General features: G+C 42.5%; 1 protein-coding gene across 2 annotated transcripts; it reads right to left on the reverse strand.

Annotated features, from left to right (window-relative positions):
* Nucleotides 1-175: 175 nt before the first annotated feature.
* LOC134080726 (polypeptide N-acetylgalactosaminyltransferase 10) lies at nucleotides 176-23,576 on the reverse strand. Of its 2 annotated transcripts, none has more exons than XM_062537305.1 (12): nucleotides 23,300-23,576; nucleotides 15,698-15,773; nucleotides 14,971-15,109; nucleotides 14,070-14,236; nucleotides 11,163-11,348; nucleotides 10,768-10,951; nucleotides 8,514-8,631; nucleotides 7,864-7,971; nucleotides 6,927-7,148; nucleotides 6,594-6,710; nucleotides 4,262-4,411; nucleotides 176-3,686 (listed from the first exon to the last, which is right to left on the reverse strand). In XM_062537305.1, the coding sequence occupies exons 1-12, from the start codon at nucleotides 23,456-23,458 to the stop codon at nucleotides 3,522-3,524; spliced, it is 1,791 nt and encodes a 596-aa protein (XP_062393289.1). In that variant the 5' UTR covers nucleotides 23,459-23,576; the 3' UTR covers nucleotides 176-3,521. The 2 variants fall into 2 exon arrangements, with proteins under 2 accessions (XP_062393289.1, XP_062393287.1); XM_062537303.1 differs by having other exon boundaries at nucleotides 15,698-15,776.
* Between the last annotated feature and the right edge of the window lie 143 nt (nucleotides 23,577-23,719).

A 23,719-nucleotide genomic window follows, 5' to 3' on the forward strand; every position in this document is an offset into this window, starting at 1 on the left:
TAAACTAACATACTTGTCTCTCCTACCTCCTCAGACTGAGTGTTTGCAAACATTTGTGGCAAACTCAAAGCAAAAAGAAAACAGTTTGAGAACATTTGTAAATGTTTGCGAATTTGAACAACTCGGGAATGTATTCATATAATTAAACGACAAAAGGCTACATGGCAATAATAGGTGAACTCATCAAATTAAGTTTATTTTTCAGAGGAAACCAGGCAATTCTTATAAAAATATTTCTTATTTTATTTTTACAAAAAAAGATCACTAGAGTTGATTGAATTGGAGTGATCAGTACAATGTTCTGAGTGGTCAACAATGCCCTTGAAAATTAAACAATTTTATATGATAAAAAGTTGGTTTGCCAGACTATTCTACATGGTTTGACTTGTGCATTATGAAAATGTATATACACTTTTTGATCACTCTGATCAAAACACTATATTTCCAAATTCTTTACATGTGCAATTAAAATGTATGAAACTGCAGCAGGAAATACCCTACTTCTCACATTTGAAGTGAGAGCACCAAGACAAACAAAAAGAGAGAGAATTCCTTCATAGCAAAATCATTACCATAAGGATGCAACCCTGTTTCAAGATCCCCCACAACAATAACAAACAAATAAACAAACATCCTCAAAGCCAATCCCACTCCAAGCAAGCACAGACTCCAGCACAAAGATCCAGCCCCAAAACATGTCATAATTTCCTCCAGAAGGTCCATGAATACGCCATGACAATGATGTCTTATACAAATGATTAATCAGAGAAATATCAGGGTGAGCGTTTAAAGTGCCCAATCCTACTTTAGGCTCAGCATCCTCAGAGAATCACTGTTTGATATTACAAAACAGTAAGAGATGCCCGGAACTTAAGTTGCCATTGTTTCTCAGTTCCATGCAAGCCAATGAGGAAGTCCTATTGCTGGCCTATGTGTAGCACTCTTTCAAAATAAAAATGAAGGTTACACACCTTTATGTATATATTATAGTCATAAATTAGGAGTCTCCCATAGTCAATCATGTAGTACTCAAAGTTATGTGTATTGTACATAAAATCATGGCAATCAATTTGACCACAAAGGTCTCTGTTTGTGGAATGTTGTAAACACACAATGTAAATCCTATTCTGACTACAAATGAATAAAATGCTTAAGATAATAGACAACTTTAGACAGTTGAGGCCATTAACATGATTTTCCTTCAATGGTGGTGCCATTATGCACATGGGTACTGCAATGGTTAGTTACTCTAATACTAGTTCAACACAGTATCTATTATAATTCTGAATTTCATACTTTCCTCTTGTAAACTCAAAGTGCATAACGTTTTCTATTGAATGAGAAGACCGCTGTACTATTTGTCTTTTATGATGTCTAAACAAAATGAGCATGATAATGAATTCATCAGAACGTCATCAGGCACTGATAAAATAAAAATGTATAACATAACTATATTATAAGTTGTACAATGTAGTGAAATGGTTGCAAGGTACAAAAAAACCCCTCAGTTCACAGAATTGAGCAAAACCGTATTGGTTGAAGAAATGAAAGATACAATGCACGACGCGTAAACAACTATGCCAAATGACATCTTTTCGTCCAGTTTCTGCAAAGATTATGGTTGTGTGAATTGTAATGAAATCTAATGGCCAACCTGGTGTGCAATGTCTAAAGGTTTTCTAATTATTGTAGTCAAAAGTCTTCAAATATTTACAAATGATACATTATAATGTAGAATAGAAAACAATGACATGTTAATACAATAAAATCTTGACAAGACTCATCTGTGCTTTCCAAAAACCTACTGGGTATATTGTAAAAAACCCACATTCTGAATCAAATAAAGTGATATAAAGCCATCTTGTAAACAATATTTGTATAAATAGATCATTAATTATCTTATTATGAATCTTAAGTGGCCATTATTGTCCTTACTCTAATAAAACTGGAAGAATTTGTATGACTTTTGGAGGAGAAATGGGAAGCAAGTCACATCCATAATTCAAAACACAAAAAATCTAACATTTATTGTATGAATATAATTTACAATTATTCCAGTGGTACACAGGAGTTTTAAAAAAGTCGGACCACTGCAAAACAGCATATTTCTTATATAATGCATAATGTAATAAACCCATCAAATTCTTGAAAATATACCAGTTCTTTCTGTGAATTCCTTGTTGCCAGGCTGTGTATAGTATGTTTTTATTTATTTATTTATTTATTTATACTATACAACCATATTACCATATGAACTGTAGCTTAACATTTTGAAGGTGCACGACTGGGGAAGAAAGATACAAATCTATAAAACTATTTTTGTCTGAGGTCTTCTCCATGTGCTGAATTAAAAATGACCAGCTAGAGGATTTGCATCAATTTGACACTGATCTCCATTTTCCCCCTCCAAATGTCTCTGCAAGACCTTTAAGATCGCTCCACAATCTCTTTCCATAACCAATTTGGTTTTCTATAAAGAGATGCAGCCAGTGTTTCTTACCCATGTAGACCTTCTAAACTCAATAAAGCAAGACACACACACACGCACACACGCACACACGCACACACGCACACACACACACACACACACACACACCACTTGTGTGCTCCACTGCTGAGAAAGCATACTTGCTGAAGCCGTTTATAAGCTGTAAGGCACGGTGGCTTCTTTCTCCCTCACTAGTCATTTAAAACCTTGCATTGTTTTCACTACACATCAGAGTAATGGGATACCGAGAGTGTTTTTTTAATTTGAATTCATCTTTTATCACAGACACAGATTTAGGGGAAACCCGAGCCTTTGGGAATTGGGACAGAGATGAAGGCTCACAGTATGATGTCCATCTCATCGTTCTAGACTACTCTCTGCCCCATCTCTGTGGTGCTGACCGCCATGTTGGTTGGGATGGAGAGAAAATGAAGAAAATAAGGAAGGAAGGAAGGAAAGAAGGGAAGTGAATAAAGGGACAAACACCCTTTCCGGCCACTAAGATGACCTCGCACACGTGTTGGCATGTTGGAAGGAAAGGAAAAGTTAGCGAAAATGAAGAGAAAAAACCTTGATATTCACTGTACATAATGGCCACCTTCTGTGTGGTCAATACATACACACACTAGGGTGGACAAAGTAGCAGAAAACACAATAAGGAAATCAAAAGATGATCTTGGGGCCATGGAGGACAAACGAAGAGAAGTTCGGAAGTGGCAGGACCACATGTTGAGGGACACATCCATGGAGATGAAGCCAAGAGCCACACACACACGGGACAAACCCGAGTGGAAAAGCCAGCGCCGGCCGTGTCGGAGGAGATGGGAGGATCCAATGAGGCGGGCCTGGACCGTGTCCGATATTCACCAATCTTACCTGCAGGTGGCGTGTACTTTCAGAAGTCTTAGCTTGAATAAACACGCCCTGTCCATCACTGCCCCGTCGCCATCGTGGTGTCCACTTTCTCGACACTGCTTTGTACTGCTGGGCGGTCAGGTCAGGTCAGTCCTGGTCAGTGGTCGGTCAGCTCTGGTCAGTGCTGGTTGAGGTTGAAGCGCTCGAGCACAGAGGAGTTGGTCTTCTCAAACTGCCACTGCTGGCTGGGATGGAGAGGGTCACAGGTGTTCATGAACACGCGCTTCTCAGCGGTGTTGCTCTCTACGCAGCTGTTGCTGATGGGGTGGTACAGACTCTTATCCTGCAGACAGGGAGAGGGGACACAGGAGGCCAAACTGGAGTTGTGATTTTGGAAATCAATACTTTGCATAGTGTGACCACAACAAACAAAAAGGGGGAAGAAACAACAAGAGGAATGATCAACCTTCAAAACGTAAAACAAATTTACAATATGTATGCAACTCCCTTTCTGCATTATGGATTACCCGCAACATTTTTTTAGCCATATGGGATAGAAGGCCCTCAATGTAATACCACAAGCTCCCACATATTCTCCTTGCTGCTGGTAGCTGAGTTTATACTATCAGAAATGTTCCTCCCACCTGTACTGGATGACATCTCAAAAAGAAAAAAAAAAACGCTGAACAATGAATACATATAAAAGTCCCATTCTCAGTTAAGTTACTCAGTTACAGTGTACTTGCAACATTTAACTTCTCATGGACGCAATATGTTACAGCAAATTTCAAACCATAACCAAGTACCTTAAATAACGAATTAAATGTCTTATACCCCATAATCTATCATCTACACCGGGTATATAATGTCAATATGAACTCCAGCATATAAACAGCATGATATGGAAGCGTGAGCTACCTTCCTGTAGCGCCATAGCTGGTTGCCCTTCATGCCGTGGCAGTCGTAGAGTGTGACGGGGCTGTTGTGGGAGATGGCGTCGAAGCAGACCTTCTTGGTGTGCAGCGGGTCACCCACTCGAATGTCCTCACGCCAGCCAAATGTGAACACCTGCAGCGACACACGCGTGCTCATGCTTACAACACACATAATAGGGCTTCCCTACATCCCTCACTTACAACACACAGAACAGGGCTTCCCCTACAGCCCACAGAACAGGGCTTCCCTACATCCCTCATTTACAACATACAGATCAGGGCTTCCTTACATCCCTCAGTTACAACACACAGATCAGGGCTTCCCCTACAGCCCTCCATAAATACCTTTTGGACATTACAGTTTTTCACAGTTGCTCAAACACTAAACCCCATTCTCTGAATCAAATTCTCAAATGCCTGAACACATTTGTTGAATTACTCCCTTTTTTGGCAAAACCATAGACTACTTTCACCCACTTTCACCCATTTTACCAAACTCATTAACCCTTTTTGCAAAACTGTGAACACATTGTGCATTCTGATGCACTTCTTAATTATATTGATAACCAAACCACGCAGAAGTTGAACACAATTAGTGCACAGTTGTCTCCATTTGAACACTACCACTCAAAATTGATAACACTTCTGTCTAATGACGTGACAACCAATATAAGTCAGTTCGGAGTTGACAGAGACGCAGGGGACAACAAGTGTGTGTTACAGTAGAAGTGGAGCACAAGGAAGAGGAGGGTGCAGGTAGGAGGAAGAGGATGAAGAGAAAGACAGAGAGTCCCAAGAGTTGCAATACTGTAAATGATGATATTTGGGCAACAATCATTGACCATGTTCTGGTTCATGGAATGCCAATGAGAGAAGGAGGACTTCATGGTCCAACCCAACATCAGTGGTTTCTCTGTGGCGTCAATAATCCAAAGATTCAGACTACAGAAGAGAAATAGCGTAAATGTCCATTATCATACAGTACAGTAATCACTGAACATCCACTGTTACACACTTACTACCCTTTGAGCTCAACTATGAGAGAGTGAAAGAGCTGAGTTATCAGTATGTCCAAGTAAGTCTAAATTTAGGCACAATACAATATTACAATATTGCATACTTACAGTACTATCAGAGTCTGTGGCATCACAGTACAAATCATATTCAGTACAGTATTGGCCTGTCTTTCTGTTCACTTACAAAACTATTGATTTATATCTTCATATAGGCTAGAGGATAGTAGAGAGTGATATAAGTCCTTGTTCTTTATTTTCATTGTGATATTTTATTTTTCAAATTAGAATGAATACAATTCCTCCAGGAGCCATAAACCCTGCCCTGAAAACTGTGTCTTCCATTGTTTGGTGTATTGTCTTATCACTGCTCTGCAGGAGTGTAATTTTGCCTGATGTGTTCAATGATCAATGAGACCATTAGTTAGTTTTGAGCAAAGTTAAAAGTGTTTTGAGGTGATTGTTCAGTTTTGCAACAAGATTGAAGGGTTTCGAGAATGTAGTTTGAGAAATGAGTTTTGTGTTCACAGTTTTGAGAAAAAGGTAAAGAGTTCTGAAAAAGGTGTTCTACTGTAGCAATTGTGAAAAACTGTAAGGACATGTTTGAACTGGGCCATGGTGGTGTTTTTGAGGTGGGAAAATGTCTTGATGCAAAGGTATTGCAAAGGAAAGAAAAAATGAGCTAAAACCAATAGATATGATCACATGACTCCAATGAACTGACAGGTCACTACATCATCCCATTACTATATTTCCATGGCGGTGTTTTAGACCCAGCACATGTGTTTCTGACACAACGCATTATCGTAATGCACCTCAGATGTTAGCCAGAGCCCCCTTGTGGCGGACTGAGGCAGTGTAAACATCCTCGGTACCAGGATATAGACACTCAGACACTCCTTCTGTATAAACAGTCACCACCAGACACAATCCAGATTCCTTCTGGGGTAATGATTTTTAATCACCGGGGATAATGATATAAAAAACAGTCTTAAATGCTCCTATTGTTTTGGACCATGGGATAATTGCTCATGATCATATTTTTGAGTGACAGCAGACATATTTGAACTAATTTAATGACAGATTCACTATACTGTATACTGTATTTACACTGAATCTGATAAAGCATGTGTATTAGTGTGCATTCTGAATTTAATCACATGTGGGTTGGTGTGTGGATTGATTCTGAATTGAATAAAGTGTGTGTGCTGGTGTGCATTCTGAATTCATTAAAGTGTGTGTGTTGGTGTGCATTATTAACTGAATTAAGTATGTGAGTGTGTGTGTGCCCATTCTCCTCACCTGTCCATGGGTCCAGCCGGAGTCTCCGTGGCCTTTCCCACACACCTCCAGGTGCACAGGTGAGCCAGAGGCAAAGTGCTTGGTCTCCATACACAAACCAGAGCCAACGTTCTTCAGCTACACACACGCGCGCGCACACAGAGAGTACAGAACACACAATATTAATACAACATTAATGTTATACTTGCATGTGCAATTACGGTTTTAGATGAAGATGAACACCAGGCATAACACCCAATATTGCAAACCCATAACATATAACACAACCAACAGCATGAAATGAGCATATTTGCCCCATATTGGGCCTATCGTTAGTGCTGCAAGCGAGCGCACCTGTCCCCAGGCAGCAGCAGGCGGCTCCACAGGTGGGTAGTGGAGGGCCAGGTCCCAGGCCACCTCCGTCATGAACCACTTGAAGTTCTTGCAGTGCAGCCGTGAGCGCAGCTCCTTCTGGGCCGTGGTGTCCCCGGGGGAGAGGTGCCGGTACTCCGGCCGCCGCTGGTAGATGTACTCGGCATACTCGTCCATCCACACCTCCGCCACGCGCTTCAGGTTCTACACGTCGAGAAGTAGAGGTTAAAGGTTAAAGGTTAAAGTCACTGATATTTAGCAGACGCTTTTATCGAAAGGGACACAGACTCGCAATGGTAGGTTTGGGAATGGAATTCGGGCTGGCTGACTGTCAGGCTGGACGCTACCACTTCTCAGACACACACACATACACACACACAGAGTTGTGTATTCACATTGTAACCCTGTTTCCATGAATGTTGTTTTTTAAAATGACATTCTACACCATTTCATGTGTTTTCCTGTAATGCTGTGTGGAGCCGGGTTTATGACAATTATGTGACCTGAATCTGAATGAAGCCAAAAGGCAGTAGAGAGCTGCATGAGTGAACTTCAGAAAAAGCACTGCACCTTACTTAGCCTGTACTGTTTAATGGCCAAGTCACAACTACTATTCATCAGTACAGCAATAGCAGCTTATCCTACTGTAGCTGCATGCGAGCGCCACACTGTCACATAGCACTGAGCACTCTCGGTCCACACTGCAGCCGTCAAATATACCATGCTATTGAGTCATGTGTCTCATTCAGAGTAGCAGAGCAACAGAAAGATAATCAGTCAAACGTTCTACCCAAACTGTCGCACCACATTGCGCTGCACAGTTCTGTGTCGTGTTGTGTCTAGCGAGTTAGTTCAAATTGAGAACAATATGTTGTAATGGTATTGTGGTAGTTGGGACACGGTGTGAGGGTGGGCTTACCTTGGCTAGACTGACACCTCCGGGGACCTTGTATGGCACATATTTCCTGTAGATGTGTCCAACTCTAGAGCAGGGGATGTCCTCCATTCGACCTCCACACATCCACACCTTACATGAAGGGGGAGTGAAGAAGGGACAGAAAGAGAGGGAGGGAGGGCAAGGGACACAACACAATGAAGTCGACAGCACCATACACTGGCGCCAACATGATCAGCTAAGGTAACAAGCTAAAGCCATCAGCTCTATTCCATGTTATGTCTTGTATAATGCAGGCTGTAAAGACCTGAACAACTTACCTAAAATCTAAGAACAAGTAGTAGTAATGTGCAGTGTCAGATTTTTCTCAGTGCACTCATTGGCTTAATTCTGCAATCCTGGCCCCAGTCGTGGCGCGACTGGCTGGGGCACCTGCACCGCACGCCGGCGACCCGGGTTCGATTCCCGCCCCGTGGTCCTTTCCGGATCCCACCCTACTCTCTCTCCCACTCGTGTCACCCTACACTGTCCTATCTGATTAAAGGCATAAAAGCCCAAAAAAATATCTTTAAAAAAAATTCTGCAATCCTGAATTGTGCAAAACCACCCTTGTACATGTATGCGCGTGTGTGTGTGTGTGTGTGTGTGTGTGTGTGTGTGTGTGTGTGTGCTACCTTGAATGAGATCTCATACTGCTCGCCTCCCCAGATTTCTAGTCCCGTGTCATATCCTCCCAGCTCCCAGAACCACTTCCTGTCCACAGCAAACAGACCACCAGCCATCACAGGGGATCTGCAAGGCATAACCACACATGGGTATTACACACACACACACACAGACGGACCAGCAGCAGTGTCACCAGTGTTGACAGAATTATACACAGAATCATCTAGAAAAAAACCCCATCATAACACACATTTCAAACTGCATCACTTTTTGTTGAACTATTTTGTTTTGAACCATTTTATTTAGATACGTTTCATTCACGTCTGCCCTAGAGAGGAGGAAGAGTGGTGAGCACAGAGTCAGTCCTGCAGGGCTGGCCAAGACACGGCTCATGTGCATGCATCCCAACGTGGCCTCCCAAACCACACACACCCTGACAAAAGGTGACTCAATGTTACAAAGCTTTATTTACAGTGGCAACAAGGTGCTGTGGCCAATTTCTCTGTTGCATAACTTGCCTACACCTGCAAGGCTTTTCTGTTGCCGTTTTATTTGTTTATGCTTGACACACACACACACACACACACACACACACACACTGGACAAAGAAGTCAAAGCACATGGACAACAGAATTTCAGGTTCAGGGTGAAGGTTAGGTCAGTTTGTGATGAGTCACATTAGGGCAGGAGGTGTAACATACTGTAGATATCACATGGACATAAAGAAGTGGCTTTGGCAAAACATCACACAACACCCGGCATGAGCTCCAACTGATTGCTAAGTGATTGGTAATGGAAGCAGTGTGATTACCCATGGGCTTGTTGTATTAGTAGAATATGCAAATTACACGGTTGAGTGTCGCCAAAAGTAGTTCAACTTGAATCAATGCTTCAATCAATTGGTCTGCTCCCAGCACGCTAGCGGCAGGAGAGTTTTGAACATTTCAACGGAAGATCACGTTCTGCCTATGGTTCCGCAACAATGTAGGGTTCTAAAATTCCATAGAATGAACCCAGATATTCTTTAGAATTAGAATGTATCAGAATTAGAATGTTAATTTTCAACATTCCGACGGTACCATCTGAAGGGTTCACTAGTTCGCCCTTGGATTGCTTGAAGTGAGTACAGAGAATAGCAAGTTTGGCTTGGTAGCTGGCCACGGTCCTGGGATGCCAATAGCGGATCATTTGTGAGTGATGTCCGCTAACACCCCCCATGAATGAGGGGTCATTTGGAGCTTAGAGCTAATAGTGAAATGGAGGAGCAGGGGAGGAGGTGGGAGGCTTTGCAACTCCAGCATGACGTAAGGGGCAGCAAGGAAGGAGGGCTTTATACCCTATGTCCGGAAGTTGGGTGAGTGATGGCTGTCAATCAACCCTATGGGCTCCTCCCGAACTTTGTTTAGAAAACATCATTTAATGCTAGAGAGATCATTCATTCAGTTGTACAACAACCACATCAAACAACAGAAAAATCTGGAGATACCATCACCGGAACTTAAGGGGGATCAGGGGAATGGCATCCGGCCTGATGAAAATGGGGAAAACAACATCCTCCCTTGTACTGTATATCTACCATAGGCCTCCGGCCTCGAGGCTACGGCCGAACAACACACGTGGGAATATCCAGCAACAACGCACTCCCCCTCGTGCTATATTGCTTAATCATCATCACCATGGATACATAACATTAACATAACAATGGATGTTAGTCATTGTTTAATGTGGAGGAGTGCAAATAAACCATTCCCTAAACCACTGACTACCACTAAACAGTGTGATCACTGCCTCTAGGGACGGTTACCGCTGGAGTCAGTAGCACTTCAAAGGACTCACTGGTATCAGTCAGTAGTACTCACTACTCACTCAAAGGATTCATGAGGGTCAGTAGTACTCACTCATAGAACTCACTAGTGTCAGTCAGTAGTAATCACTCAAAGGACTCATGAGGGTCAGTAGTAATCACTCATAGTACTCACTAGTGTCAGTCAGTAGTAATCACTCAAAGGGCTCACTGGTGTCAGTAGTACTCACTCAAAGGACTCATGATGGTCAGTAGTACTCACTCATAGACCTCACTAGTGTCAGTCAGTAGTAATCACTCAAAGGACTCATGAGTGTCAGTAGTACTCACTCAAAGGGCTCACTGGTATCAGTAATACTCACTCAAAGGGCTCACTGGTGTCAGTAGTACTCACTCAAAGGACTCATGAGGGTCAGTAGTACTCACTCAAAGGGCTCACTGGTGTCAGTAGTACTCACTCAAAGGGCTCGCTGGTGTCGATGTTCTGCAGCTTTGAGGGGATGGGGATGCGCTTGTAGTACATCTCCCAGTCAAACGCCCCACGCATGGCGTCCCCGGCCTGCGTCTCATAGCCAAAGTTATCGTGGTCGATCACATCGATCATCGGGCACACGATAGTCTTGCGGTTCTGGGCAATACGGTCTGTTGACAGAAAGACAGAGAGAAATGAGTATTAAGGAGAAATAAACACATATTCTAGGCTCATCAGTTGTAACAGTTATTCGTTTACACTCTCTACAAATCTATCAAGAGTTGTTCATTTGTTCTTTTCCCAGCAACACGGTTGCCATCATGAGCATTGATGTTTAAAATATGCTACTAGAGCAGCAGCCATCTGGAGAAGACCACATACCAAGCAGAGGGGGCAACCAGTTCAAGTTGGCCTCGCAGTGCGAGTCCAGGAAGGTGATGACTTCACCCTTGGCCGCAGCAGCCCCGAGCAGCCGCGTCCGGATCAGTCCTTCCCGTTTCTTGGTGCGCAGGATGCGGACCTTTGGCAGCCGAGCCATGTAGTCCTCCAGAGAAGACTTCAGATGCTCTACGAACAGGGAAACAGAGGAGCTCATGAGTGGCCAGGAAACAGCCGAGTATGGACCCAAGTCGCCGTGAGCCCAGGCAGAACTGTGATGGGCTACCAGCACCATGATCAAGTATCTGAGGTATGTTCACATTCGGCAAACAGTGGCGAACATTCGTGGCGAATACGTTTCCTCTGACCAGTTACATTTGAACAAATTGGTGTAAACATTCCATAGACCTCTGAAGTTCAACTACAAAAAAGCTGCATTTTTGAGATGCGATATCTTGCAATTTTTCCTATGGGAAAATAGCATGGGGATTTAGAATTATCGCACCTCTTCAACTCTCGCAGGGACAATAAAAAAGTCTGAAATGCAGACGTTTTGCTCAACATACTGTTGTCCTCTGCCTTCGAGTGGGTACATTCAATATGTTAAGAACTTTTCCTACCACAGAACTAACTTGCAATGCAACTTGCCATAGATGGTCAATCAACACCTGGATCTCCTTATATGGGCAAGGATGGCATTGGCAGCTTTGGTTTCTTTTTGTAGATACACTTCAGAGGTCCGTTGTAATGAAAATGAGTCGTCCATCTCACATCCAGCTCTACGGTATGTTCGTGGAGAACTACCGCCTCAAACTGGTTGTGAGTGTTCAAAAGCATTCGCCAAGAACTCAAGGCAAACAGAAAACTGTTTGCAAATGTTTGCCTAGGTGAATTTGAATGCACAACAGTGAGCCTTGTTCTTTTGTAGTCATGGTGCAGGCTTGGTAAGGCGTGGGTCACCAATATTTCTATCACTTATTTGTGGAGTACAGTTCAGCAGCAGAAACATCGACACCTGACAATTGGCCGGCTTCGGTATACAAAAAACACTGCTGCAAGTAGATAGATAGATAGATAGATACAGTAATTTCCCGCATATAAGCCGCATTGTGTATAAGCCGCAGGACAGTGTTTTATGCAAGTCTAAAGAAACGAAACCATATTAACACCATATTAACTGTCCCCCTGTATTAACCTCATAGCGGAAGAAATTTTGCAAAATCAATGTATAAGCCGCGGCTAATAGTCGGGAAATTACGGTAGATAGATAGATAGATAGATAGATAGATAGATACTTTATTGATCCCCAAATTCAAGAAAGTCCATATTGCTTTGGATAAAAGGCGTCTAAAGTATTAGTCATCTTAACTTTAACATTGACTTTTAATGTAGTAGCACCACTGACTGAATGCAGTGTAAAAGTCACTTATTTTCATACATCCTTGCCCAGTCAGCTGAAGAAGTTCCTAATCTAAAAAGCCACAAGCTTTCGTTTCCTACACCCGCTTTCCCTTTTAGCACTGAGGAACGTCAGCACGCCGAGATAACTTTTCAACTCATTCCCAACGCCTCCCTCCATTTCACACCAGTAATCCATGACCTACTCCCTGCATCTGTGGAGATTCCACCATTTGATTAATGAAAAAGCAATCACTTCCCACACAAACGCTGTCCTAATCCATTACTTTCCACTGGCATGTTCAGCCTGTTGACCTACTGAATGCCACCGTGCTATATTACGCTTTCATAATCTGTTCCGGTCATATCCAATTTCTCTGCTCACAGCCTCACTGGGATGGTATTCCCAGAAGGTGTTGCTGGGAATTGTGCAGCGCATATTTGACAACCACTGACACACACTTGCATGTTCTTTGCCTGATCTGTTCATGTACCCTGGGAAAACCATTATTAAATCACATATCAATGTATATTACACTAATAGATGTATTGCCACCCCTTTTCATGTTAAACATAATAAATAATGTTACCGTATTTAAATGAAACCTGGCGTTTTTCTAGGCTGATTTGCCATGGAACTACACTCTCATCTGGCGTAATAATCAAGGCAACTTGCAAACGTACCATGGGCGCAGTGATATCACGCAGCATCTGAAAATAGTCCCCATAGACAACAAGCAGTAGTAGTGCCAGTAGTTTGCAAGTTGCCTTGATTATTACGCCAGATGAGAGTGTAGTTCCATGTCAAATCAGTCTAGAAAAACGCCAGGTTTCATTTTCAGTTGGTCTTATTGCACTTTCAAACTTGAGAAGAGACACGTTTTAAATGGGAAAACTACCGGAAATCTTAGTCACTCAAACATGATGCTAGCAGGCGAGATGCTACTGGTCTAATCCATTTCAATGATCTATGCTAGGCTGAAGCTATAAGATGTATCGCCAGACTCACAGAATGGCTGGATGAACGGGAAAAGGGTACATTTCAACTGTTTTGCTCGAGGGGAGGTGGAAAATGAGCTTATTTCCAAAAATGGCGGGAATATCCCTTTAACATAATAATGTAGCTTTCCCTAGTTAGCATTAGAATAGCAAAAAGCACAGTCTAGATTGGAGTGACTGTGTGTGTGTGTGTGTGTGTGTGTGTGTGTGTGTGTGTGTGTGTGTGTGTGTATGTGTGTGTGTGTGTGTGTGTGTGTGTGTGTGTGTGTGTGTGTGTGTGTGTGTGTGTTTGTGTGTGTGTGAGTATGGGAAAGTGCAGAAAGCAGACATTTGTTTTGATGAACTTCCAGTGAATATTCAGCATTTCTACATTTTAATCTCTGCATATTATGCTGGTGTGTGTGTGTGTGTGTGTGTGTGTGTGTGTGTGTGTGTGTGTGTGTGTGTGTGTGTGTGTGTGTGTGTGTGTGTGTGTGTGTGTGTCCTTTTTGCTCTCTCATTACGGGTGCAGACCTTTATCGCTGAAGTCGTCCACCAGAATGATCTCTGCGATGAGCTGTGGAGGTGACCGGTTGAGAATGCTATGGACAGTCCTGAGCAGCGATGACCATCCCTCGTTATGGAAGGGGATCACAACACTGGTGTTGGGGAGCTTCTCAGAGTACAGTTTAGTCTTACAGCTGAAACACACACACACACACACATAATAAAGACAAAAGTAAATACACACATAACACACACATGCACGGAGCACGCGCACACCCTATGAAGAAGACACAGAACATGAGCAGTTGGGTTTGGGAGCTTCTCCGAGTAGCAGTTTAGTCTTAACAGCTGAAAAATAAAGACACATATCCACTATGGCACATAACACAAGCTACTGGGTTAATTAAACAATACACACCAGAGGAAATACTGGCATACTGAAAAAAACCCACCACAGTTCAACTTGAGAGTGAATGTTGTAGAGGAAATAAAGTCGCTTTCAATTCAGGTAACAGTGGCATCTAGTAATTAGCAGCAAGCCAATACATTTCAGTATACTACATTCTTTAGTGTACAACAAAGCTAAAATATCCAACATTTGAACAGCTAAAGTGCCCTTGAGCAAGGCACCTAACCCCTCACTGCTGCCCGAGCGCCGCTGTATGAAGGCAGCTCACTGCTCCAGGTTAGTGTGCGCTTCACCTCACTGTGTGTTCACTGTGTGCTGTGTGTGTTCACTAATTCACGGATGGGATAAATGCAGAGACCAAATTCCTTGAATACGTAAGAATACTTGGCCGAGAAGCCTGATTTCCATTACATTTCCATTTAGAACCCCAGTGGTGGATGGGACCATGGACTGGGTCCTGGACACGTGCTCAGGCCTGGGCAGGGGAGTAAAGGTTGGTGAGGATAAGCTCAGACTCACTTTGGATGCCGGATGTCAGGTACCGATCTGTTGAGTGATATTCTGTCGCTGACGTAAATATTGAAGCCGTTCTCTCGGTACGCCAGATCCACACGATCTGCGTCCGTCAGGGGAAATGGTTTACCCTGTTCTCCATTACCTACACACACACACACACACACACGAACACAAAAGCAGTCAGTTCAACAGTCCAACACTATTAAAACACAGTAACAGTTGCATGAAACATAGAGGGTCATAACAAACTGCTGAGGATATGGGCCGTCAGAATATCAGGGAGAGGACCAAGCTGTGCACACAGCACCAGCTCTGAGCCCATCAGCAAACAGCAGAATCTCCTTCTCCTCATCTAAAACCGCTGCTTACCCAGGCACACATCTGGCAACCCAAGGAATCGCACCGATTCTCCACTCTGCAAATGCTTTACAGCCAACTACAACTCACTGCGTTTGCCAAAATAAGAATACTCTACAAAACATTATTAAAGCTACCGGTATTTATCGTGCCCTTGACAACAAATTGTCACGCAAAAAGGTTTCAAAAAGATTAGAACTAAAGTTACTTAATTGCATTTCATGGGGAAATATTCTAACAAATTAAACTAGGTTTACTAACATTGTTGGACTTCAGCCTGGGAAAAGATTATGCTGAGTAAAATGTATTGCATTATACGGTTCAACCAAATGAGGGGCTGTAAACCCTTGGACGGTGGAGATGGGCTCCGGACCTGTGCGTGCTGCGTCCCTTCTGATGGCCTCGTAGTCATGCCAGTCTATCCTCCGCAGTCCGTCCCGCCGCACCGCCTGCTGCAGCCAGAGACAAACACACACAAACACACACACAGTCAAACACAAATATTTACCCAACGCTGGCCACAGCAAACACAGGCCCTTTCAGCGCAGTGCCAATACACCCGCAGAATACACAGATACAGGCCATCAGAGCTGCACTGTAACGTCCAGTAGCCCATTTCTCACCACCAGGTTAAATACAATTTCCTGTTGACCTACATGTTGAGTTTCATGAACAAAAAAAAGGGTCATTGTTTGGTTATTCATTCATTCATTCATTTATGCTCATTCCAAAACTATGCTTAAAACCCAAATGAATGTAAAAACGTTGAGCCTATGTTCATCACAATCGCATCTATTGAAAACATAATAGTAGGTCGAAGACCTGTGCAAAACTCATCAGTCTGAGATGGACTACTGTGTCAAAAGCAGGTCTTATCACCAGACACAGAACTGTAGAGTGTTGAGTGTGAATTCAACAGGTGAGGATATAAAGCATTTACAACACGCAGTCATTTGAAAACCGTTACGTCCCCCTGCACCCCCTCAGCCTGGCGGTGGCAGTGCCATGGTTGTGGGGGGGGCAGTGGAGAGGCCTCATTAAGTGATTCACCTGGCGGCAGGTGACGTGGGAAATAAAAAAGTGACCTCAGACTCCTCCTTCGCTCTCTGATCTCCAGCATCATTTTGGACTTTTCACATTGACCTACACACGCACCCAGCTCACACACCGTTTGATTATTTCTCTCCTATTCATCTTCTTGACTTGACCACCAATAAACATTATTTTTAAATCTGTGTGTTTGCCTTATGTTGTGACTACAGGCAGTCGTAACAAAACATTGGGAGCTTTAGCCACGCTCCTGGAGCACAGCTTCTGCCCCATATGGAACCTCATGGGATTTCTAGCTCTTCTTCCCATTTGCCTTGTCTCTGCTCTCCAAGTCACATCATCTCCTCAACAATACTCATTTCATAATACATTCTGAGAAACATATTCAATTAAACCTACAGTACTTGAGACACTAAATCCTGTCTCAATATGATTAAGAAAATGTTTTGTTTACATGGGGAACTTGGGTAGTAGAGGAGGCATTCTATAGTGTAGCTAATTGGTTAGCGTCTGATGTGGCTGCAGACAGTTTTCTGAAGTGCATGGATTAAAAAAAATCCCAGAAGGCTACACTTTCATCCTGTAATCACACACAGACCTGCGCTACTGGATGCTTAATCACATTTTCCAAATGTAAAGCTGCGATGGGCTCTGCCTGTCCCTTGCTCCCTGCTCAACACACCACTTCTCAGAATGGCACATTCACATTACAGGATTTGGCGTCACTTTCAAATCAGCGGACTCATCCTGGGAAGGCACCCGGAGGAACCAGCAACCTGTTTCATTTTCATCTCGTGTAGCAGAGCTTAACGTTTATCTCATGGACAAGAGTTTAAGTCTGGCGACCTTTTGATCTCCAGCAAATATGTCTGACACACACTGGCAGGGCAGAAATCACTGGACTGGGACTCATGGACTGACTCCCGGGATCAAAAACACATTTTCATTATAAATATATACAGTATTATATATCTGCATCTCCACCCTCTTCTACACTTCCATGACCTTCCTGTACAATGCTGTGTACTGTTTACACTGTTTACTGTTTTTTACTGGCTACCTTACCCACATGCACAACCCCTCCCTCCATCCCCTTGCCTCTTCACACTTCACACTTGACCAAAGCCTGATACCCTTATCCTTAGCGAACTTATCCTCTTATATTACTACTGTATGTTTACCTTTCTCTTATTTTATGTCCATGTATTTATGTTGTTATATGACATTTGCTTAACATTTTTATTGTCCATATTTATTGCTGGTCACTATTTCACTATTTCACTGTTGGATTTGCACTACCACCTTGACACACACCTCATACTGGCTCACAGTACCAATCCTCAGTACATTCATGTGGATACTTGTTTTAGCATCTTTATCTTTATCATATTTTACTGTTCTTTTTAGTCATATTGTTGATCATATGTTGATTTGTTATTTTATCATCCTGTTTATATTGTAGTGTATGTTGTGCATGGTGTCATAAGCTGCTGGGTAGTGGTGGGGGAAAAAATCGATTCTGTTCAGTATCGCGATATTTTGTGCACACAATTAAATCGATACTTGTAGCTCAAAGTATCGCAATACTTAATTATATAATTTAATTATCCATTTTACTTTTATTTGAGTCGATTTTACTCAGGGTTTACTCTGATCACATTAAATGAGCTTATTATGCTTATAAGGGGGGCACGTGTTGTGGTGTTTCATTGTGCATTCAACAGCAATAATAAATGAAAATGGCTTCACAATCACAACAACCTGTTATACACGACACTCTACACTACTTTCACATCGAAAAAGGCGGGTGTATTTTGGTTTTCAACAAAAAGTGAATAGTAAGGACCTTGACATGCACCATGCCATTGCAAAGTGAGTTGAACAGTGTTATTTTCCTAATTTTTTGTAATGACTTAGAATAATATGAGAGACATGAATAGCAATATATCGCAAAATCGAATTGCAATACTTGGTGTATCGCAATATGTTAAGAATCGCAATATTATCGAATTGTGGCCCAAATATCGCAATAGTATCGAATCTTAATTTTTTTGCCAATTCCCACCCCTACTGCTGGGACCTTGAATTTCCCCTTGGGGATGCAATAAAGCATCTACACAATAATCTTGTGAAAGGTAAACACAGGACAAAATCATTCTGTCAGACAAAGTTGGTGTTCTTCAACTTCGAGAGTCACCTTTAGCTGAAACCATAGACATGCATTCACTTCAGAGAGCAGAGAAGTGTGCTGGTAGCTCTCAAACTCCTCTGAAGTGCTTGATCACTGTAAAGCTAAATCATTCTGTCACATCATCGAGATACATCAGACAACTTAAGGAGAGATGCTCTAGCTGAATAAAATATCTCATTCATTCTCTTTAAGGAGTATACCAGCAGACAACTCTGCATTCTGAGTTACTTTCAGTCCACACGCCTACAAAAGCCTCTTGCTGAAGCAAGAAAGATGCTATTGGATGTTAAGATGGGCACTTTCCAAATTTACCCATGGTGAGCTGTTTTGGTCAACATCATTAGTGGACAATGCGTGTATATGCAAATTGCTTTCCTAATCTCCACAATCCTGACCAAAGCTTCACAGTATCTCTGCCACACAGTTTATCCTCTAGAGAAACTAAATCCATCAGCTATCTCTATACTGACCTTCTCCTTATCAGATGCTTCCAATGAAGTAGACTGTGTGATTGACTGGAGACTTCTCTCAAGAGGCCAGTGAAGAGTCAACAAGCTCAACTTCTGCACACAATCACAAAAACTCTAGATGACCATAGCACTGTACACATTACCACCGTAATCGCTGACTTTATCGGCAGACCATTGATTTGTGAGTGCTATTGTCAGAACATGCCTAGTGCATGAAGAGTGAGTGTTGTGGCCCCAGCTGTGGCGCAACTGGCTGGGGCACCTGCACTGCACTTGACTCTCACCCTGACTCTCACTCCCGGTCACTTCCTGTCATTCTCCACTGTCCTAGCTCATTAAAGGCACAATAGCGACTAAATTGCACACAGGATACCAGATGAGAGTATGATGACAGACCAATTTGGAACTAGAGTACATGTAGTGCACAGTAGGTTTTCAAAAAAAGTGGTTGAATCAGAAGTGAATTTGTTAATGGGATACTTAAGTTTTTTCACACAAGTCTATTATCACGCATTATACTGTATCTTATATTTTCAATTGTGTCACTTGTGGAGCACCATGAGGGAGGGGAGTAAACATTATTCACCCTGTTCAACATTTGCTCTAGAAACGTTCTCGAGATTGAGAATTTTGTTTGCGTCCCATATTATTTTAGGTTAATTCTGACTGAACACATTTTCATCAAAACCAATATGCCACATGTGACAGCTTACCATTTAACCCAGCCATGGCATTGGCAGGCAACATGGTGAATCCCCCAGATGACCAAACGACCCCATGAAGTAGTACTACATGTGCACTGTCCTGAATTACGCTGCAGAGATGTAGGTCAGTTCAGATGCCTATGGCAAGCAAATCCCACTCTCACATGGGAAAACTAGACTCAAGGCCACTTTGTCTGTTTATGCTTGTATGGTTTGTTACATTACCTAGCGTAAAATTTGTGTGTAGGCCAACACACTACTGAGCATTCTATTGCGTGATTAAGTGTGGTTACAATGTTTTTTTTAATTATTATTCTGGAACGCACATGACCTCAAAAGAATGCACTACTACATCTAGCCTACCTTGAGCCCAACATGGAATGTTGTCTGTGCTGTACTGGAACAATTTTTGTGAGCAAATGTGTGCATCTATGGGTGTTTTTGCGTGTGTGTGTGTATATGAGAGAGAGAGAGAGAGAGACACCACACATGAGACTTTGTTCACCATGTATCAATAAGCACAGCGCGCTATGCATTAATCTGGGAGCGTGAGATTAAGGCCGCCTGGCTGACAGCTTGGTGGGGCGAGGTTAGAAAATGATCTATTTTAGAGGCTGTGTAATCTCTAATCTCTCCCATTTATCCTTATTGCAGAGGTCCGCAGCCCCCAGCTGGTAGATTGTCTGAACAGAGCGAGCAGTGAGTTACTCAAGTCACCTTGTCGCTTGGTCAGCTGTGGGCCTATTTAGATGCACATTTGTCCACAGATTTGTTTTCTGGAGAACTGACAGCACAATAGCCCTTAAAGGGAGGCTGATGGGACTATTGTAAGGAATGCAGCATGACATGAACAGCGGCGTCCTCTGATTACAGTAGAGGGAAGCTGTGTTTATTAAGGACTGGGGTGGACAAGTAATGTAGAGCCAATCATTTCACAGTATATCCCGCTTCTTTTTGTAACTAGCTCCAACAGTATGATATTCTGATTAGGAACACAATTTAAAACATACAATGATTTCAAAGACCAGCTGTCAACCTCATCAATATTTCAGGCACCATTTTTAAGCAGCAACTGCCAACTTTATATTGAGGGAGGCTAAATTACTGCACAACTGAGTTCGGCTTAAGTAAATCAGGTCCATACTAACTTGTTCATTGAACAGATGGCCCCGCATGCATGTGACTCTTGAATGATGTTCATACATTTTCCCCTTCCCACTGTAGTAGGCATGCTGTAAAGGGCTAAAACGGCACTATAAACGTGTGGTGTCTAATCTGCTGGAGCTTGCAGTTGGGGGTTGATACTAAGGACGAATTAAAGTGTACTTTCACAAGGAATGAGGCAGAGAATGGGATATGGGATATTAGGCTACAGATTGAATCTTGAGAATATTTACAAAAATATTTACCCTTAACCCTCCAACGGCAACTAAACAGCATTTCAAATTAGTTTTGAGAAGACCAATGTGTCACACTGAGGTGACATCACATTACATGGTTTAGTCACTTAGGCTATGTTTTCATGGTTGAGGGACCACAAATAGTTTGTGTGAATGTGTGTGTTGTGTCTATGTGTGTGTGTGTGCAGTGTTTCCCACATAATTTAATTCTATTTGTGGTGGTAGTGTGTTTGTGCACAAATTTTAAACAGATTTGTGCAACGTACTTATGATGCTAGCTGGATTTAATTGCGATTTAGCCAGTCGTCTTCCATGCCAAATACATTTTTAAATGTATTCTTTACGTGCATGCATGTTTGTTGAGGGACAGAGAGGCTGCACAAAGGTGTGCATATAGCTCTACAATTAAAGGATTTCATCCAGTTTAAGTAGTACAACATAAAATCATTGTGTGGTGGTCAGTGTCGATATTGTGGTGGGCCGCCACAAATAAGTCAATGTATGGGAAACACTGGTGTGTGTGTGTGTGTGTGTGTGTGTGTGTGTGTGTGTGTGTGTGTGTGTGTGTGTGTGTGTGTGTGTGTGTGTGTGTGTGTGTCCAATAAATATAACACATAGAGGCCATGGAGAGACTGAGGGAACATGACAAATATGAAAACAGCACAGTGATAAATAACCCAAGCCATTATCTAATTTTCACTTCTGTTTTGGATAAAGCAGGTGGCCAGGCCCTCCGCTAATTAATTCCCTGTGAGGCCATACAGTGGTCAGGGCCATGTGTGCTCCACAGAAGAGGCGGACGCCGTTTCATAATGACAGATAATGTTTGTGTCATACGGTTTGTCTGGCCTCAGGACAAGACATTTTTAAAAACGTCTATCCGGATTACATGGTGTGGAAGGACACAGTGACCGAGAGAGGGGGAAGAGAGAGAGAGAGAGAGAGAGAGAGAGAGAGAGAGAGAGAGAGAGAGAGAGAGAGAGAGAGAGATGCATTGAGATCTACAGGCACTGCACCTGTCTCGTTTGGCCACAGCTTCTCTGGAGTGGAACGTGCCTTCTCAGAGGCATACAGAGAAGCTCACACATGTACACACACAGAGGTCTCTGTCACACACACACACACTCACACACTCACACTAAACAGTGCCAGCCTAAGGCTCATTGTATACTCGCCCTGTCAGGCAATCAGGCAGAGGAAAAGCAACTATGTGTGAATGTGAACAAATAGTCTTTCATGCCTGCTTCACTTATCCTAATGTTGCAGTCCACCACTGATTTCACATCCTGTGTGGAAATTGCTCTAAATTCTTAACACAAATGTAACTTGTGGATGGAAAGCCGATATACCTATAGGCAAAGTCGCTTTTGCGATAAAAAAAAAAAAAAAAAGAAGAAAATGTCACGTTATCAACAACAACGATAGGCTCCATACCCTACGCAGCTGAACTAACTAAGCAGAAACACAAAACAGAAACATGAACAGATTAAAACTTCGCACGGAAGTTGGCTTTACAGTGCCAGATCATGCGACTTAAAGATCTTCCATTAACGGAACAAACACTGGTTATCTACTTCTGAATATACATTTTTCGTGTCGTAATGTAGCTGACCTGTATGCTAGAGCAAAAACAATTTGATTCTGTGTGCGAGCCAAAATAGCCTCCTGTTACAACATCGAACATTAAAATGTATCGAGATGATATGAGTTAAAAGAGGCAAGAGTGTCGTGTCACCAGCGTTTATGACTTCCTGAACTAATTTCATTGCACAAATACCATATATCCTTCTCAATTCAGACAAATGGTCGTTACCTCATTCAAAACTAGGTTAAAGGCATTAATACATGCACAGAATATCTCACACTATATTGAAAGACTTGTCAATAAGACAGTTCTATCTAGGTAAGACTGCCAAGACATTCTTGTCATTGAAGCTCAGATTACTACGATGCAATAACTCATGTCAGTTTACTCATCACTAAAGCATATAGCTAGCTAGCTTCCTTGGTAAAACAAACTAAGATTCGAGGACAGACACCCATCACGAAGACTTCAACAAGTCAATAATGCTATACAACAGTAGTCTATCCTACAAACATGTGGGTCTCTATCCCTCCAACATAAACAATTCCCGCAAGGAATGTAGCTTGAATCCATACCTGCATATGGGAGATGTCGCCCGGTCCTTCAACTATTTCGGGCGAGTTTTCAAACATTCGGTCTCGATATAAAGACCATAACCCAACGTTAGGCAAGAAAAGAAGGGCTGCAATAAGCAAACCAGCAAACTGCAGCAATCTCTTCTCTTTCCGCCTCATTTTGTGGTCTGACTCGGTTCTCTCCGAACGTTGACAAGTCACGTCAAGTTGATCCAGGTGGAATCAACTTCCTCCATAGACAGTAAAAGAAACACTTTCGCTCGCTCTCTCTTCGAAGGCTGCGCTTGAGCCTTATTTTACTGTCTATGGCTTGAGTGCACGCACTTCCGCTAGAGGGAGCGGACCACTCTCTAACATAGGGGAGATCCAGGGTGAAACTATTTAGCTCAGTGGTGGGAATTTTATTCAGGCGTGCAGTTT

Source organism: Sardina pilchardus, chromosome 5 (genome assembly GCF_963854185.1).
Source record: "Sardina pilchardus chromosome 5, fSarPil1.1, whole genome shotgun sequence".
Classification (NCBI taxonomy): domain Eukaryota; kingdom Metazoa; phylum Chordata; class Actinopteri; order Clupeiformes; family Clupeidae; genus Sardina; species Sardina pilchardus.